Source organism: Pristis pectinata, chromosome 9, assembly GCF_009764475.1.
Source record: "Pristis pectinata isolate sPriPec2 chromosome 9, sPriPec2.1.pri, whole genome shotgun sequence".
Classification (NCBI taxonomy): Eukaryota; Metazoa; Chordata; class Chondrichthyes; order Rhinopristiformes; family Pristidae; genus Pristis; species Pristis pectinata.
The window spans coordinates 99533161-99551464 of record NC_067413.1 but is presented as its reverse complement, the minus strand read 5'-3'; the positions used below and the strand labels follow the sequence as shown (position 1 = coordinate 99551464).

Genomic DNA, 18304 nt, shown 5'->3' with positions numbered 1-18304 from the left:
GAGTTCCAACAAGTTGCTTTGTTTCTGTGTCTAACAAGTGATACCAAAAGCAATTACGTTACAGGGGCAACCTTGGTCTCTAGCTGATCACAGATATTCTGTTACTAGTCTTCCAGTCCTCTACAACTTAAACCTGTATTCTCTCACTTTTCCGGTTATGATAAAGGAACACTGACATGAAACGTTGACTCTGTTTCTGGATTCACAGAAGCTGCTGACCTGCTGAGTGTTTTCAACATTTTCTGTTTAATATTTCCAGCATCTGCATTTTTTCTTCATTGAATTTCACAATAAGTTTTCGATTCTGACTAGTTGGAAAACATTTCCATTGCATTGTCAATGTTATTGTTGTATTGCCCACGTGGTGACTTGAGATTCTGTGAGCTCACATTGTCACCTGAACGAGGATCCTAATTTAAAGGCTTTCTGGCACATGTATTAATGTCCCTGAACCCAATTTGTATTAATGTTAAAATCATAAGATCAATTTGTAATAACATAAAGTGGGGGGGGGGGGAGAGAAATAGGACAACATAGAAATGATTTCCATTTCTTCATCTACTAAATTCTTCTAAAATATCTTTTGAGGTTACTATCCTATTAGGAAGATCATCTGGCAGATGATAATTTAAAGTTTTTTTTTTACAAATTTAGAAATAAAGGCATTCTGTTATTTTGAGTTCTTTCCCATATTGTCAAACTGTATATATTTGAATTTTAAATTTTCTGTGGGCAAGATGATGTAAAAGAATGGCTCAGCTATCATCCTAATGAAACTTAGTGCAGTTCATTGGGTTTTTGTTCAAAACAGGTGAAATAAAGCTTGAAGCACATTTGAAACCATTATCCTCAGATGCAGAACCACTGCCCATTGTATCCATCCCAAAATAAATTCTGAATAGTGCCTTGCAACAAGCTGACATTTAGGGATATTTGCCTTTGGCATGGAAGATATTTACACCTTGCATACCCATATTATCCAGTGTTATTTACTAGCATGCTTCAGTAACCAGCTCTTCAGATCTAACATTAGGGTTGTGCTGAGGGAGTCCCCAAGCTAACATTGGGTCGGCATCAAGGGAGCTCACAGGACAACTTCGGGACAGATCTGAGGAAGCTTCCAGGCCAATGATGGGGCAGTGCTGGTGCAGCTCATGGGTCAGCTTCAGGCTAGCTGGCATAATTGAGTAACCAGCACCTGGAAAATCTGGCATGTTGTAGATAACAGGGTAGAACATTTCTGCTGTAATTTTTCAACCAAATATACTTCAAGATAGTTGAGATATTTGCAGAAGTGAGCAGCAGCTAATAACTTAAAATCTGCCATATTTTTAATTCTACATTATTTTTGAGAAATATTTCAAACCAATCATTTCAAACCACATTTTGTAAATATGTTAGTCTTGATTTGAGTATAATTTTTACAGCTGTCTTCAAGTAGTGTAGTTACAGTTATGGATTTGTAAAAAGATATTTTCTTTTTGTCACAGGAGCTGTGTAAAGAGGATGATAGTTTTGACTCTTTACTAGAAAATGTTGTTGGATTGCGACAGATATTGGAAACTACTTCAGATGTTATGCCACCCACTGAGCAGGATGTTGAACCTGTCCTTCCAGCTGCAGAACCTCTTCCTGTCCAGTTTAACAACAGGTACACAGTGTGCCTCTCTGAAATTTCAATTAGTACCTTTTTGCATTTTAAAAAAAATTCCAAGGGAATGCTAACATGGTGATGACTAAACAAAAATGAATCTGGGCTATTTTTTAAGTTGGGAACCCATTTTAAAGCCTAGTTATGTAATATAAAAGAAACAATACAAATACCTTGTGTCATCTACTCTTCTGTAAAGCTTTAATTTTACAACCATATTTCAGCAGTCCTGTTTATTCTGATTAATTTATATTAATTAGAGGCTGATTTAATATAATTTATTTAGTGTATTCAATTTTGGCCTTTTATTTCAATCATTTTAAGATGACAGCAGAGCAGTGAAGAGTTTGAAGACCACCAGACAGTATAATAAATGTACATAAACTAACAATGTGGGTAATATTTTAAACTTGACCTTAAGATGATTTGTTGTTATTGGAAGTCCCGATATTTTTTTTGAAGTGCAGTGAGCCAGTGTCCAGTTTGAAAGTGGTTAGAAGTGTGTATAACATCTGTCTGGCATTGCCAGTGAGCTTAGAGATGATGTGGAGATCGGTTGGTGCTCATGCAGCTAAGGAAGGAAAAGGTAAAGGAGGCTGTCCAAAACCTGAAAACAGCAATAGCACAACTTTGGAAAATTCTTCAGATATTTTTGGACTTGTAATTTTTATCTTACAATTAACTATCAATTCTGCATTTAAAAACTGCAACTATAACTGGAATTTATAAAGATCTCTTTATAAAGTAAAATGCTGATAATCCAGCACCGCTGGGACTTTGATCGTGCCGGATTAGCAGATTCTTTCAGGCTATTGGGTATTACTCTTAACACAACCCAAACACATTTTACATTCACTTCTTAGAGGTTACACAGTAGTATATGAACTACTAGTGAACTCATTGAGTTAAAGAGAGCGTGGGAAACGGGGTCATGGTGAATTTGAAGGGCCCATAGGAAACGGCCCTGGAGAGTTTAAAGGGAGTGTGGGAAATAGGAGCCCGGTGAGTTTAAAGGGAGCAGAGGAACAGTACCCAGTGAGGCAGATGCTGATTCATCAAGATTTCCAAACAGTGGGTTGGAGGATTATTGATTTACCAAAGTGCTCTGTTTTTTTTAGTTTGGATAATCATTGATAATGTAAGATAAGATATCTTTATTAGTCACACGTACATCGAAACACACAGTGAAATGCATCTTTTGTGTAGAGTGTTCTGGGGGCAGCCCGCAAGTGTCGCCACGCTTCCGGCGCCAACATAGCATGCCCACAACTTCCTAACCCGTACGTCTTTGGAATGTGGGAGGAAACCAAAGCACCTGGAGGAAACCCACGCAGGCACAGGGAGAACGTACAAACTCCTTACAGACAGAGACTGGAATTGAACCCGGTGCTATAATAGTGTTATGCTAACCGCTACACTACCATGCCTGTTTGGTATGTGTTGCTGGCTTGAATGAAATATAGAATTTAAGAAAGTTGAATTGGCTGTCATATATCAGGTTTGCTATAACTCTGCTCTCATTCAGTAGGTCTTGGTAATCATTCCATATTAGGTGCTTCAGTTCCAGAAGGATATTCAGAGTTTGAACTTCAGGTTATAGTGGACTTAACATCTCTGGTTTATTGGAATTCTTGCCTCACATTTAAAATAGCACAAATCTCTTTGTCTTCTGGAAAAGCAATAAACTCTGAACTTTAGGTTTGAAAAATTTATTCAGCTGCTAGAGTTTGCATTTCTAATTCAACGACAAAATATTTTGTTTACTCTAGGACCGTATATGTGTTAGCGGATGTTATGGATGACCAGTTAAAGAGCCTGTGGCTTTCCCCATTCCAAACTGAGGAGCTTGACACAGATTTGGATATGGTAAGTGCAAAAATAGAGAGCTTTTTTAAGTTTTTTAAATAAAAGTTTATCTGAGGAAGATGGGAAGAAAATGTACAAACACACACAGACACTTAGACATACACATCCATATGTCATCAAAAGAGATATGCTAAAGTTGAAAAATGGATCATTTAACAAATGGATATGAAGATGCTGGAATCTGGAGTCCTTGAAATGTTGACAATACCTTTCCCATCACAGATGCTGCTCAACCCACTGGGTTCCTCCAGTAGGTTGTCGATCATTTAACAAATTTCAGTATGTCAAGTCAGTAAGGCACAGGGTCAACATAAAATAAAAATGGCTATGGTAATGTCTTTTAAATAAGTCTTCAGAACTGTATTGTAGTACTCAAGTGTAAAGTAATGCACATGCTTTAAGCCTAAACTAAAACAAACATTGTTGGAAATATTTGGGTCAGGCAGTATCTGTGGACAGAGGAACAGCTAATATTTTAATTTAATAACTTTTCTCAGTTCTGACGAGAGTTTAACATTTAGACTGGTTTTAAGATACAAAGAAAGATTTCTGATACTAGAAGGCAGGAGAGATTAAATGACGAAAGGGAAGCTGGAGCAAGGTGAAACAGGCGTGAGTGAATACAAAAAGTATGTCCGTAGAAGGTGAGATAAGAGAAGATAAATGTGCAGTTACCAGTAGAGAGGGGGGAAAATGTCTAGCAATATGAGGTACAAAGGCTGAAAACACTGAAATCTGTCTAGTTGGAAGAAGTATTGTTACTCCAAAGTTGTGCTGGGCCTGTTTTGGAGCAGTGCAGGCAGTCAAAGATGGAAAGGCAGCTTGGGAAATCAGACCCCAGCGAATGGGATTGGAATTAACATGATAACTAGAAGCTCATGGCCATCCTTACAAGCTAAATGGAGGTGTTCTGCAAAGTGGTTACCTCAACATACCACGTCATGACCAGTGAATGTAGTAATCTAAAATAAATTCTGCTTCATCTAAAAAGTGTGTTTGCCACCCAGAAAAATGTGAAAAGGCTAGTGTGGAGATAGAGTGTGTATGAAATGGACAAGGCAGGTTTGAGGGCCCTTCCAACTCTGGTGGGGATAAACTCATGGTTAAGCAAAAAGGATCAGAAATACTCTAGTGGAAGATGGCAAGATCAGAATGGATGTGACAAAGCCTGAAACAGGGAAAATGTAATAGAGACTGTGCAGGAAACAGAGTGGGAGGAACTGTAGTTGAGTTAACATTCATTGCTAACGTATCCCCTGAAATGGAGATAGAGAAGTTGAAGGGAAATGTCAAAGATAGACAATATGAAATTGAAAGCAGTGCTGAAATTGATAGCAAACAAGAGTAATTATTTTAAACTTTGGGTTGAGAGTAAAAGCAGCATCAATTCAGTCATCATTGTTTCAAAACATAGAGGTTCTGACTAAGACTGAATCAAAGAATATTCCATATATCCTGCAGAGACTGGCATAGCTTGGACCCATAAGGGTTCCCATGGTAATGCCTTTTTACTTGGAAGAAGAAGAGTGGAGTCAAAGGTTCTTCAATGTGAGAACAAATTCAGTCAGGTGGAGGACAGTGATGGTGGACGGGTCTGGTTTGAACTCTGTTCAAAGAAGAAGCAAGGGCCTTTGTTATCATCAAACAATCTGTTGGAGGAACTCAGTAGGGCGGAGGAATTGTTGAGGTTTTGTGTTGAAACCCTGCATTGGGACTGAGAGTGGAGAAGGGACATGGCCAGTATAAAGAGCAGAGGGGGATTGGTGATGCAGGAGCCTGAGGTAATTGGTTCCCTATTGTATGTGTTAGATAGTTCAGCAAGATGGTGTAATGCTGCAACATCAAAGTGCAGCCAGGAAACTGCCAAGAGAGCCTGGCTAATAAGTTCTGGACTTCTGTGTTGAGGCAAAAGTTCGCTACTTAGAACATAAGACCATAAGACATAGGAGCAGAATTAGGCCATTCGGCCCATCGAGTCTGCTCTGCCATTTGATCATGGCTAATTTATTCTTCTCTCTCAACCCCATTCTCCTGCCTTCTCCCCATAATATTTGATGCCCTTACTAATCAAGAACCTATCAACCTCTTTAAATACACCCAATGACTTGGCCTCCACAGCCGTCTGTGGCAATGAATTCCACAGACTCACTGCCCTCTGGCTAAAGAAATTCCGCCTCATCTCTGTTCTAAAGGGACGTCCTTCTATTCTGAGGCTGTGCCCTCTGGTCCTAGACTCTCCCACTACTGGGAACATCCTCTCCACACCCACTCTATCCAGGCCTTTCAATATTTGGTAGGTTTCAATGAGATTCCCCCCTCATCCTTCTAAACTCCAGCGGCTACAGGCCCAGAGCCATCAAACACTCCTTGCTGACATAATGGGTGAATACTAGCAGTTTGACACAGAACACTTCCATTTCCCTGTAAGTTCTGGCTCAATAGAAAAGCTGTAAAGTGGGGATCATATTAAATGTTCCATGGTACTGATTAGAAAATTACAATCCCTCTCTGCTCTAATGAGAATTACATATTCTATCAAATTTTCATTTCTTTTAATGTATATGTTGTAATTCTCATTTAAATTCACGTTTGCAGTTTTATGAACTGAGATATGCTTCTACACACTGATATCTTTACAATAATGTTCTTCGTAGGTCAAGGTTGACTTGATTGACCTAGCTGAGAAGTGCTGCTGTGATATGGACTTGAAGGCAGAACTGGAAAGATCATTCCTTTCAGAACCTTCTTCTCCTGGTAGAACCAAGGTATCAAAAGGTTTTAAACTGGGAAAACATAAACATGAGACCTTCATCACTTCCAGGTAAGATGTCATAAGTTTAACATTTTTTGTTTGATGTACATGGTAAAGAAACAAGAAAATAATGTGATTCTTCTGTTGATCCAGTACATTTATACATATCTTATGAATATAAAACTAGTTTTATACTTTGTTCTGGTTATCTATTATCGCACATTGATGCGCGAGTCACAACATTCACATCTCCATTTTTGTAGAGGTATCCTTTTAACTCTTTAAAGTAGTTCTCTCATTCCACTAGTCGTTTTGGACTGGTGTTGCCAAATGTAATTTATTTTCATCAAAAATACACATTCTAAAACGCATTAAAACTTCTCTATTTCTTGAATCTGACTTCTCTCACTACTGAAATAAGGTCTGAGTATTTTTTTGTTTCCTAGCGTCTTGACATATATTCCTTATTAGTGCAACATGAAGAAAATATTTTTTTTTCCATAGTTAAATTTTATTTATGGCTTGTTTCTAGTTGAGGTGAAAATATGGAACTCTTTCCCTGATCATCTTTTCTTACCCCAACAGCCCCTCCCCCTCCAACCAAGGTTATTAATAAATGGTCAACTATGATCTAATTGAATGGTGACAGTGTTTGAATGGCTTACACCTATTCTAGTACTGCTAATTTTCTGTGCTCTTTATGTTGGGGTAGAGAGAATAAATGCCCCCTACACAGTTTCCCCTGCATTGCAATAACTTGAGTTGTTTGGGCAAGGAGATCTCCTTGCATTCCCAGGGGACTAAATTTAACCTCTGTAGCCTTTTGGAGAACCTGCTGAGGATCTGCAACCTTCCCTTTCTAAATAAAATCATGCCTTCAACTCAAAACATTTTGTGCTGCAATTTTGTTAAGAAAGTGCTATTTTACTGGTAGTTTTATGAATGACAGTTTGATTTAAAAGAAACTACTTTTGTAAATATGCTTTTTAAAAAAAAATCTTAATCTATGCTATGCTTTCCCCAAAGCTATCTTTTTTATTATTAATAACTATTTTAATCTTTTAAAACAACAATCTCAAAAATACTGCTTTGTACCTTACGAACAACTGCAATTAATATTCCACTGTTACCAACATCTACTAACATGGATATTTAGTGTTTAGATCTTGCACATTGTACTCAATAGGAAAAGGAAACAGTGTGGAATGTAGCACAAAAAGCTGAATGCTTTCATGGAAAACACCTGTGCAGGTGCTGGAAGAGTACTTCTGCAAAAAGTGTTTTCATTCACCCATCTACATTTCTTGATCAATCAACCGAAAATCTATTCCCATTTAAACTTCAGGCACTCCTTTGCCAAAGAATGAGAAAAATTGCAGGTTCTAATTAAGAGAAAGCTTTACTCTTAAAGCCAAGCCAGTATGTCCAGGGAACCACCTCCTTTGTATTTAAGATTGGTAAATTATTGTCACATGTACCGAGGTACAGTAAAAAACTTATTTTGCATACCGTCCATACAGATCAATTCATTACACAGTGCATTGAGGTAGTACAGGGTAAAACAATACAGAATGCAGAGTAAAGTGTCACAGCTACAGAGAAAGTGCAGTGCAGGTAGACAATAAGGTGCAAGGTCATAACGAGGTAAATAGTGAGGTCAAGAATCCATCTTATTGTACTAGGGACCATTCAATAGTCTCATAACAGCAGAATAGAAGCTGTCCTTGAGCCTGGTGGTACGTGCTTTCAGGCTGTCGTATCTTCTGCCACCCGATGGGAGGGGGGGAGAAGAGAGAATGTCTGGGGTGGGTGGGGTCTTTGGTTATACTTGATTATGCTATGTTGTATTTGCACTTCCTCTCCCTCTATGCCTTCCCTTTCCCTTTGCTGGAGGCGTGAGGCCAGAGCATGCTTGCTTCTGGTCACTGGTTCAGGAGAGAAATACCGGCGATGTCATCCTCCAGGTCAGCTCTTACCCGATTGGCGAATGTGGATGTCGGAGATGAGCTGGATATGTGGTGCAGCTGCACCTGACTCCCATCTCCCCCGCTGGAGTCTAGCAGGGAAGCACAAGAGTCCTTAGCAGAGGGGCTGGATGCCCTTCACATCCAGACCCTCAACCATGGCTTAAGTAGCAAGACCCTGTCACTTGAAAATCAAAATCTACAGATGCTGGGAATCCTAAATAAAAATAAAATGTTGAAGACATTCAGCAGGCAATGCAGCATGTTGAGACAAAGCCCACTCATTTAAATGCTAATCTTGTTAATTTCAATATCTCTGACTACCCGGGAGATTTCAAAAACGGTTGGAAAGGCCTTTGACAATAGCTAGCAGTCAAAGGCCATCTGAATACTCCAGGGGCATGGTTTTATAGTCTGCCTTTTGAGGCTTAGTTGCTGCTGACAGGCTGTTCTACTTTACAGTACAAATATGTCATCCAGCCTCTTGGGAGAACAGTCCCAGAGCCACAAAGAGTGAATGCAGCCACTGGAGAGGCAAATGGGATATTGCGTCTGGGGACACAAGTTGCACTCACCATGGTTATATCTTAACTCAAGTTGAGTGTATTGTCATGTGCATGAGTACGGTGAGGTACAGATACAGTGAAAAACTTGCAGCAGCATCGCAGGCCTGTAGGTACGGACAACTCGCAGAATACAGTTATGTATTTTATACATAAACTTATACCATGCAGTGGAAAAAAACTGCAAAAACAAGACAGTGTAAAAAAAAAGACACACAATCTTGCTTTTGCTCCTGATATAATTGAAGGAAAACTGCATAGGAGGAATTTTGTTGCAATGCTTGCTCGACAGCTGGAATTAACTATTCTCGTCATATTTCCCAACTCTGATCCTTTCACTTTTTCATTCTTCCTTTATGCTTAACCAGATTAATTAATGTTCGCTGGTAGCTCCGTATCTAATTGTGGTTATTGTACTAAAAACCTGTTTCTTTGTAAAGTTTCTGTGTTGTTTACATTAATAATTTGCATGACAGAGCATTGTAGAATTATTTTTAAATTATCTGTGATCTTTATCTACATTTTATTTTAGTGGAAAATCTGAATATATAGAGCCTGCTAAACGAGCTCATGTGGTGCCACCTCCACGGGGACGAGGCAGAGGGGGATTTGGCTCGAATTGCAGACCTCATGATATATTCAGGCAACGGAAGCAAAATACAAGCAGACCACCCTCGATGCATGTGGACGATTTTGTCGCAGCAGAGTGCAAAGATGTTCCTTCCTCTGGTCCACCACCACCAAAAAGGACAAATAAAGGACCTCAGAAAGCTCCTCGTGGTGGATTTTCTGGGAATAGGGGACGAGGTGTCTTTCACAGTCAAAACCGCTTCTTTACACCTCCTGCACCCAAAGGTTTGTTAATATTTACCAGAGACAATTCCCCATTGTTTTAATGTGATACTGAGTGATTGACCATAGAAGTACTGCAGATCTACATTCCCAGTAATCTGACATGCGTTATTAGGTGTGGGCCCAAAAAATGAGCTTTATTATTACTAGGAAAGGGATTTCACTGTAAATATTCAGCAGGCCTTCCAGAAATAAAGATTTGAAAAAAATTCAATCCTTGTTGCTTGAGATAAATGTCCAACATTTGTGCTCCACTTCCAAAATTCAGTTCAGTTGACTTCAACCACTTCTGCAGCTGCATCCCCATCTCTTAACCTATCCCAGTCCCACCACAATCCTGGAAAGAATTCCTTCAACTCTGCCTCCTGTTGCAAGTTCCACTCCCTCTATTCCACCATTTGCAGCCACATTTTCACCTATATAGGTCCAAGGCTCGACTTTCCCTCCCTAAACCACTCCATCTCTACCTTTCTCTCCTAAGAACTAGTGTAATTTAAAAAAAATATTTTGGCCACTGACAATAATGTCTTGCTTCATTGTCAATTTTATTCTGACTATATATAAACATAATGCTCAGGGGTATTTTCCTGTGTGATCAGAGTAATATACCTGCAAGTTGATAGGGATTATTATGAAACTGGATTCAATTTAACATAAAGAGCTCTTTGTTTTTTGACAAAACAAAAACAATAAATAAAAAGATTACACTAATGAGCATTAGTGTTTAACATTTCAATTATTTGATCCATAGTCATGGATAACAAGATCTGTGAGCAACTCAAGCAGCTTGTAGATCTCCAATATGAGACTGCATTGTGGTTAAATGTTTATTAAATACATTTTAATGCTGATAATTTAAGAATTTTGGAAAAAACTGGATTCAGTAACATTTAAAAGAAACGAGTGCCACATGAATCCCAAGTGGTATTAAGAAATCTGATGAAGTTGTATAGAGTTGTAATTGGATTGTAATTTTTGGGTAAAAGAAAAGGAACTTGCAATACTTTAGAAGCCCTCCATAGTTTTAATGTTTTGCATCAGTTTCATTATTAATATTCCTGCACATTTTAGGGGAGCATTCTTAGTGTGAAAATGTGTTTGTGGGAGGTTTTAACACTTGGCTATGCACATAGTTGTGATGTACATAGGCAAGGGAGAGAAAACACACTTGCATCATACTGCTACTATAATGTTGTTGGGGTGAAACAGAATCAGACTGTTTTCTTTTATTAGATGCAGTTTTTCTCCATTGACCTCGTATGTATATATATCCAAATTCTCTTTTGCTGCTACAATTTACAAAGGAACAAATTTGATTTAAAGGGAAGAATAAATCTAACCATACTCTGTAAAATTGGTGTCATTTTAATTTATAGGACAAATTTAATTTATAGGACAAATAAAAAAAGTGCCAGTTATTAATAAATGGATAATATTATTTATTATGAGCAAGTCATATCTGTCCTTTTGCTCAGGAAGATATAATATTTTCATTCAATATCAAATGTAGGGGTAAGTCAGATGCAAGACATATGGTTGGTGGTGCATTTATTAATCTTTTACTTTGTCTCTTTGTAGAAGACCTACCTTTTATTCCAGGTCATGCAGTAGGACTTCTGCATCCCAGCACTAGAAACCGTAAGTAATTTGTTGTCCATGTCTATGTAAGGGATAATATTATTTCAAATGGCCAATAGAAAGAATTTATAACACATCATCGGTTATGATTATTGCAGTGTTAATCATAGTTAAATTTATCAGAAATATTATTTGGGCAGTAAGTATCTTTCCTTGTAATGGGTGTTTGATTGTAATTGCTTATATACCTTATTCCATCCATAATGGTTATTGGCACAAAGGGGCTTGAATCCATCCCTGACTAATGGGATTAAATTTGGCTAGTATGAATGAAATAAAAATTACAGTGATGCATTTTCTTGAGACCGAGGCAGAGGAGAGGGGTGACTCTGCAGCTGGCTGTGTGACGCCTGGTCCATTGGTGCTGAGGTGGTGGATACTGATCCCAGGGATCTGAAATATTATTGTTCCATGCACTGACATTAAATATAAGCTCAAAAAATCACTAAAATGAACTGATTCATGGGTATCAGGTGATGACACATTGTGGCTCCAGTACCAACAGCTTTCCACCGGCCTGGACATTCAAATTACAATCACTGGCTGTGACAACAATGCAAGCTGACCACTGTTCAATTGTCAGATTTTTCAACAATTTCATTTTAATATCAAAACTATCTAATTTCATCCTGCTGATTTGGTACTCGATGAAACAATAAACTGGTGACTTTATTACTAAGCTGAATTTTTAACTGCTGTGAGTAAACATTGGCAGCTGAAATTTAGGCTAGATTGCTATGGATTCTGAGTCTGAAGGAATTTCACCAAAGGGCATGGTAGTTAAAGCTACGTTTGGTCAGTGGGAGTGAAAATAAAACTTAAAGCTGGCATTTTTCATGAGCTTGATAAGAAATAAAGTCCAATTCATGTGCTGCCGTTCTCAGATTTTACTGCTTCATTTCAAGAGGCCCTGGTAGAATAATAATCTTGGCATTACACAATAAGAAATGTGTTCCTAAATTGGAAAATATTGCTACTGATATCAATTTTCTTAACTTTCATGTATTCTGCTCAATTAATTTACTGCTCTCATTGCTTCAGAACTCAAATGAAGTATTCTCATCCTTGTTTTAAGGGAAAATCCACCTAATATGCTAGATTCAATATAGTGATTAACCTTCTGAACAGTGCACAATACTTTTAAACGTATTTCTGAAAGTTATATTTTGCAAAGCAAAAGATACTATGGCAAATTTTGCATAACATTTGCAAGATTTTTTAAGTTAAATTTAAACTTCCTTGGATAAGGATTTTTTTGAGATCATGACTCTTGAAGGTTGTACGTTATTTTTTCATGTTCACATAACTATCAGTAATTCTTGGATGTTTGACACTTTCCCACCTGACGCTTTTCACATTGCTGGGTGAATGCACTCCGGGCCAAAAAGAGTTTTCAAGTGTTTTCCCCTTGTTGTCCTGGAACATGAATCATTTGTGCTAGCAGTCCCCTGTTACGCCAGCCAAGTCTTCATTCTTCCTATTGAACTCTGAATGTTTGCAGTTTCTTTTACCAATGACTTTTCCTTAAATATAGTCCACATAATTCAATTGCTTCAAAGTTTTCCGATCTGTAGATCTGGAATCTTCATTGAAAATAATGGATCCAAAACCCCAAGACTATGTCTGGCTTGTGAATGGTGAGGAATCCCAGCAAAATTGGGCCTCACCACCCGAGTAAATGAACGGATTGGTTCATTACACTTAATTGCCAAACTTATTTCAGTTTGAGTAACAGCATTCGGCGTGATTCAGCACATTGTGTTATGCATAGTTCAAACCAGAATAAGAAATTACAGATGAGCAAGTATTGAAATAGTGATTTATTTCTACTGGATCAGAGAAGACTTGAGTCAAACTTTTAGTTTTAAAAGATTCTGATAGAAAAAAACGTGCTTAAGGTGGGACAGTTGGTGATAAACAGACGTCAATTTAAAATTATCTTAAAGGAAATTAGGAGAATTTTCATGTACTAAGTTTGGTCAAGCAAAGTATGCTTTGTCTTTGGAAGTGCTTGAGGCAGAGGTATGGGATCCATCTGGCATTACTTGATAAGTAAATAGACATCTTCAAATGTTCTCATTGACTCTGAATTGTTTCAAAGTCTGTGTAAAGCATTAATGGAAATGTGAATTTATGCCACAATTTGTTGTACGGATAGAGGATTGGCTCAGGATGTGTGAGGAATGGTAGTACCCTGAGAGTGATGCCATAATAAATTCATATAGGTTCGATATATGTCTGCAGAGTTCACTGTGGCCAATGCTTTGGATAAACTTGTCTAGCAGGATCCATACCCAAATGTCCTATGTCTAGTTTTTAGGATAACTCTGACTTGCTTTTGAAAATGCCATTGGTACAACAGCATCTTCTTTGCTCCTTTGCTGCATCTAATGTTAAATATGTTGCCAGCTCAGCCAAGTAAATGGACTTTATATTTTGAATTAGAACATAGAACAGTACAGCACAGGAACAAACCCTTTTAGCCCATGATGTTGTGCTGAACTAATTAAACTAATAATTAAAGGCCTAACTAAACTAATCCCTTCTGCCTACATAATCTCCATATCCCTCCATTTCCTGCACTTCCATGTGCCTATCTAAGAGCTTCTTGCATGCCTCTATCATATCTGCCTTCATATTCCGGGCACCCACCACTCTCTGTGTAAAAAAAACAAACAAACTTACCTTGCACATCTCCTTTGAACTTGCCCCCTTTCACCTTAAATGCATGCCCTCTAGTATTAGACATTTCAACCCTGGGGATAAAAGATACTGGCTGTCTACTCTATCTATGCCCCTCATAATCTTATAAACTTCTATCAGGTCTCCCCTCAGCCTCCGCCGTTCCAGAGAACACTACCCAAGTTTGTCCAACTTTTCCTCATAGCACATGCCCTCTAATCCAGGCAGCATCCTGGTAAACCTCTTCTGCACCCTCTCCAAAGCCTCCATATCATTCCTGAAATGGGGCGACCAGAACTGAATGCAATACTCCAGATGCGGATAGAGTTCTATAAAGCTGCAACGTAACTTCCTGACTCTTGAACTCAATGCTTCGACTAATAAAGGCAAGCATGCCATATGCCTTCTTTACCACCCAATCAACGTGCAGCCACTTTCAGGGAGCTATGGACTTGTACCCCCAAGATCCCTCTGTAAATCAACGCTGTTAAGGGTCCTGCCATTGTCTCTTAAGTGAAGGGATTAACGTAAAAAAATGCATGGTAATTCAAATAATAATCAGCAGTAGAAGTAACCGGAATGTCTCTGAGATAGAGGTTTCTTCAAAAAAAACCAGCTCTGCATTTTGCTGTTTGTTGCTGTCTGGTGATCCCTGCTGGATCAAGGTCTGTAATACAAATTGAAAACACAGCTAGGCTTGGCTAGGCTGTCTCATTCATTTGCATAGACTTGAGGCATTCCCAGTGGAATGGTACCAGGTGAATGAGTTCATGGTGGGTTGCTGACCCCTATGGAATCAAAATCCCAACTGAAAACTGAAACCAGAGTTCATATTTAATACATCCAAACATGCTTCACTGTTCTTCAGGCAAATGGTTATATTTAAAATTGCAAAGTTGTCAGATTTTAAATCTCATATTTCCTTATGACAGAGGCTATTCAGCCCATCGACTGCATGCTAGTTCTCAGAACAATCACACCAGTCCCATTTCTACTTGTATTCCCTGCAACCTTTTCCTCATGTGCCCATTAACACTCCCCTGAATCTCCTGGTCCCACCTACATCAGGAGCAATATATAGCAGGCAATTGACCTAACAACCAGCACATCTTTGGGCTGTGGGAGGAAACCAGAGCAACAGGGGAAACCCAGATGAAAAATAACATAAAATGCGCATACTCTACAGATGGCACCGGAGGTCAGAATTGAAGCTAGGTCACTGGAGCTGTGAGACAGCTGCAGGACCTACAGCACCTCACTATTTGCTGTGTTTTTAATAACAGTTTCACTTGTTGGTGAGGGACTGGCACTTTAAGATTTCCCATTTTCTTTAATTGAATGTTAGCTCTTCATAAAATGATTATTGTAAAAGTTTATTCAAGTATATTAGTTGAACAGCCATAATCTCATTTTCAAATGTCCAACTTATATGTGCATACATTAAACTGTAACATTCAGCAATACAAACCATATAGAGAAAATAACAAACAAACAAGATAATATGAGTTTGTATTGTGCCCATAAATAAACTAATTCCCAGTCTCCAGTCAGCTACAGATATATTTTAAATCTTGTGCATTTGGCTGTAAAATGTCAGATTCAAAACTGGGCACCTTGCTGCAAGAGTTTGTCACTGCAGCTAAAATGTTTCATCTGCAGATTATTTTGTGAATTTAATTTTAACAGTATCAAAATTGTGCTTTCTGATGAATAAACAATTTTTTTAAAGTCCCTTTCATTTCTACAGAATTTCATTTGTGCGGTGGTATTTCAAGCCCTTTTTATGCAGCAAACAGTCTGGATGAATGGGGTACTACAATACTACATTTCATATTTTTATCTGTTTGCACAGTATTTAACTGTTAACAAAAGTCAAGAATATGCAACAGAAAAGATGGCATCCTCCTGTTGGGGAAGGATGCCCACTGCAGCTCTACTTACCCAGGATAGTAGTGGGAAGCATGCTATGGTTTGGCTTGTAAATCATTCTCCCACTCCTCTGTGCATAGCTGTTTGTCTTCTTGTGGCTTTTTTTGACCTTTTAAATATGTGCCATTTCCCCACTCCTTGGGAAGCTCTGCTATGTCTGTGTTTAATGATTGCATGGTGAAGGTATACTCATTACAAAATATTTTACATTAGATATTGAGGCAGCTCTTTTCAGCTGTAATTTGTGTCCTTTCTTCTAATGCACTCTATGTTTATTAGTTATTTCTGGTATGGTCTTTGAAGAGCTGTTTTTTTACTGTAGGAAACTACAGCCGGCGTGAAGGAGGACGAGGCTCGAGCTGGAGTGCCCAGAATAGCCCTCGTGCTACGTACAATGAAAACCGAGGTGGTCAGAGCAACTTTAACAAAGCTCCCCCGAGCAGGCAGCCATCTGCAGGTACAGTCGTAATAGTGACAATCTAAAGTTCTGCCACACAAGTCCCTACTTTAAGAAAATACGTATTTTTTAATATGAATAGATTAAGAAATAAAAATCTAATGGCCAGAGACAAATGGGGTTGCGTCAAACTCGTGTTTCACTTTGGTGCCACTTGCTCAGTAGAGGTTTGTGCCTAAAGTAATCAGCAAATAAAGGCATTTTCTACCCAAATTAGTTGCAAGTGGCAGTGACATTTAATAACATACCAACAAAATACTGAGTGGAGATTTTTAAATAATGGTGAATCCAGCACACTCTTGGGCTTATTAGACACGTGAGATTCTGCAGATGCTGGAATCTGGAGCAACACACATAAAATGCTGGAGGAACTCGGCAGGTCAGGCATTATCTGTGGAGGGAAATAAACAGTTGACGTTTCGGGTCAACTGTTTATTTCTCTCCATTGATGCTGCCTGACCTGCCGAGTTCCTCCAGCATTTTGTGTGTGTTGTTATCATTGAAGTTATGCTTTGATTAATTGGAATTTCATGTTTCTTAATAATCTGTTTTTGGGGGTTGGCAGAAATTGACAAACTTTCAGGCAATTCTTATAGTGAGTTTTAAAGAGGATGTGACCCTCAATCAAGTTTACGAAAAACGTACACTTCAAAGTTGTTTTTGGTATAATTTATACTAAGTTATAATTGTATCAGTTAAATGATATAATTAAGTTAAATAACATTAATAAAACACATGTCAAAATGGTTAACAATTTTTTAAACCTAACTACATCATGTTTAGAACTTCTGTAGCTAAAGTCGTTCTACTACCTGCACCATTTTAATAATACGTGCTTCGCAATTGATCCCTGACAGATATTTCTGTTTTTGTTGTTGTTACAGGCTATCGGCAGAGTCCCCGCGATCGTACATCAAGGGGTCGGGGTGCAGGGCCGTCATGGGGAGGTGGCGGCTCAAGAGGAAAGTTTAGCGGAGGAAGTAGTGGAAGGGGAAGACACGTGCGATCATTTACTCGTTAAATGGGGTTTTTTTTGCACATTCTCTTTATCAGTGAACAATTAAATGTTTTCCCCTCAAGACGATGAAGTCGTGAGAGAGATTCTGTAGTGGAGTATGTGGCACTGACGGACCAATATTTGGCACCAGTAATTTCTGGCAGTGAGATTTAGTTTAAAGAAGTGGATATTTTTGTTGAAGAAATTTGGAAGATGTTGTTCTTTTATAACAGTATTGAAATTTTAATAAAATTGATCAAAAAGGTGTGTTTCATAATTGCTGAGATCCTGTGCATTGAATGAAAGAGGTTCCACAAATTTCATTTGAGCACATCTTGTGCAGGATGCACTAAACTTCTGACTTTACAGGCCTCCATTTGTAGAATGCATCCCTGCCAGTTGTCTCACCTTTTTAAATGATACAGTTCCTTTTGGAATTACGAATCAAGTGCTTGATTACAAATGAATTAACCAACCTAGAGGTGATACTAACCTACTACTTCCATGCACCCTTTATTTTACATCGGATATTGATAAGGAAACAACTGGAAATAAGAATGGCAGAACATCAAGTTTATCCTGAAAGCCTGGGATGCAATTTAAGGATTGTCAGTACACAGATGCAGCTGCAGCCAACAGACTGAATGTTATGTCATTTATTCCACTAAAAAACAGCATAAAAATGTTTAACTGCATATAGGTGGCATTGCACCTTGTTTTCTACTTTTGCTTTTATAAAGCTTCTAAGACCACCTCCATTGTTCCAATTTAATATTTGGATAGGATTTTAACTGTATACTGTTTATCCAGTGGTTTTGCCAAAACATATCTGTATTCTAACTAAATAGACTTCCTCTAAATGTGTTAAAGGCCCTTAGTGTATTTACATCTGTTTACTGCTTAATTATATCCATTGATTTAAATAATATGTTTGTATCTGTGAGCTACATTGG

General features: G+C 38.3%; 1 protein-coding gene across 6 annotated transcripts in view; it reads left to right on the top strand.

The window, feature by feature from the left end:
* Positions 1 to 17628, top strand: part of virma (vir like m6A methyltransferase associated) — a 64741-nt gene extending 47113 nt beyond the window's left edge. For 3 of the 6 annotated variants that reach the window (XM_052022689.1, XM_052022690.1, XM_052022691.1), the window contains 8 exons: positions 1491 to 1651; positions 3421 to 3517; positions 6172 to 6338; positions 9329 to 9651; positions 11227 to 11286; positions 15716 to 15778; positions 16220 to 16354; positions 17239 to 17628. In XM_052022689.1, coding sequence (XP_051878649.1) covers positions 1491 to 1651; positions 3421 to 3517; positions 6172 to 6338; positions 9329 to 9651; positions 11227 to 11286; positions 15716 to 15778; positions 16220 to 16354; positions 17239 to 17375 — 1143 coding nt within the window. In that variant the 3' untranslated portion in view covers positions 17376 to 17628. The remainder of the gene's footprint in view (positions 1 to 1490; positions 1652 to 3420; positions 3518 to 6171; positions 6339 to 9328; positions 9652 to 11226; positions 11287 to 15715; positions 15779 to 16219; positions 16355 to 17238) is intronic. The other 3 variants (XM_052022693.1, XM_052022694.1, XM_052022692.1) reach the window with 1 other exon arrangement.
* Positions 17629 to 18304: the final 676 nt, after the last annotated feature.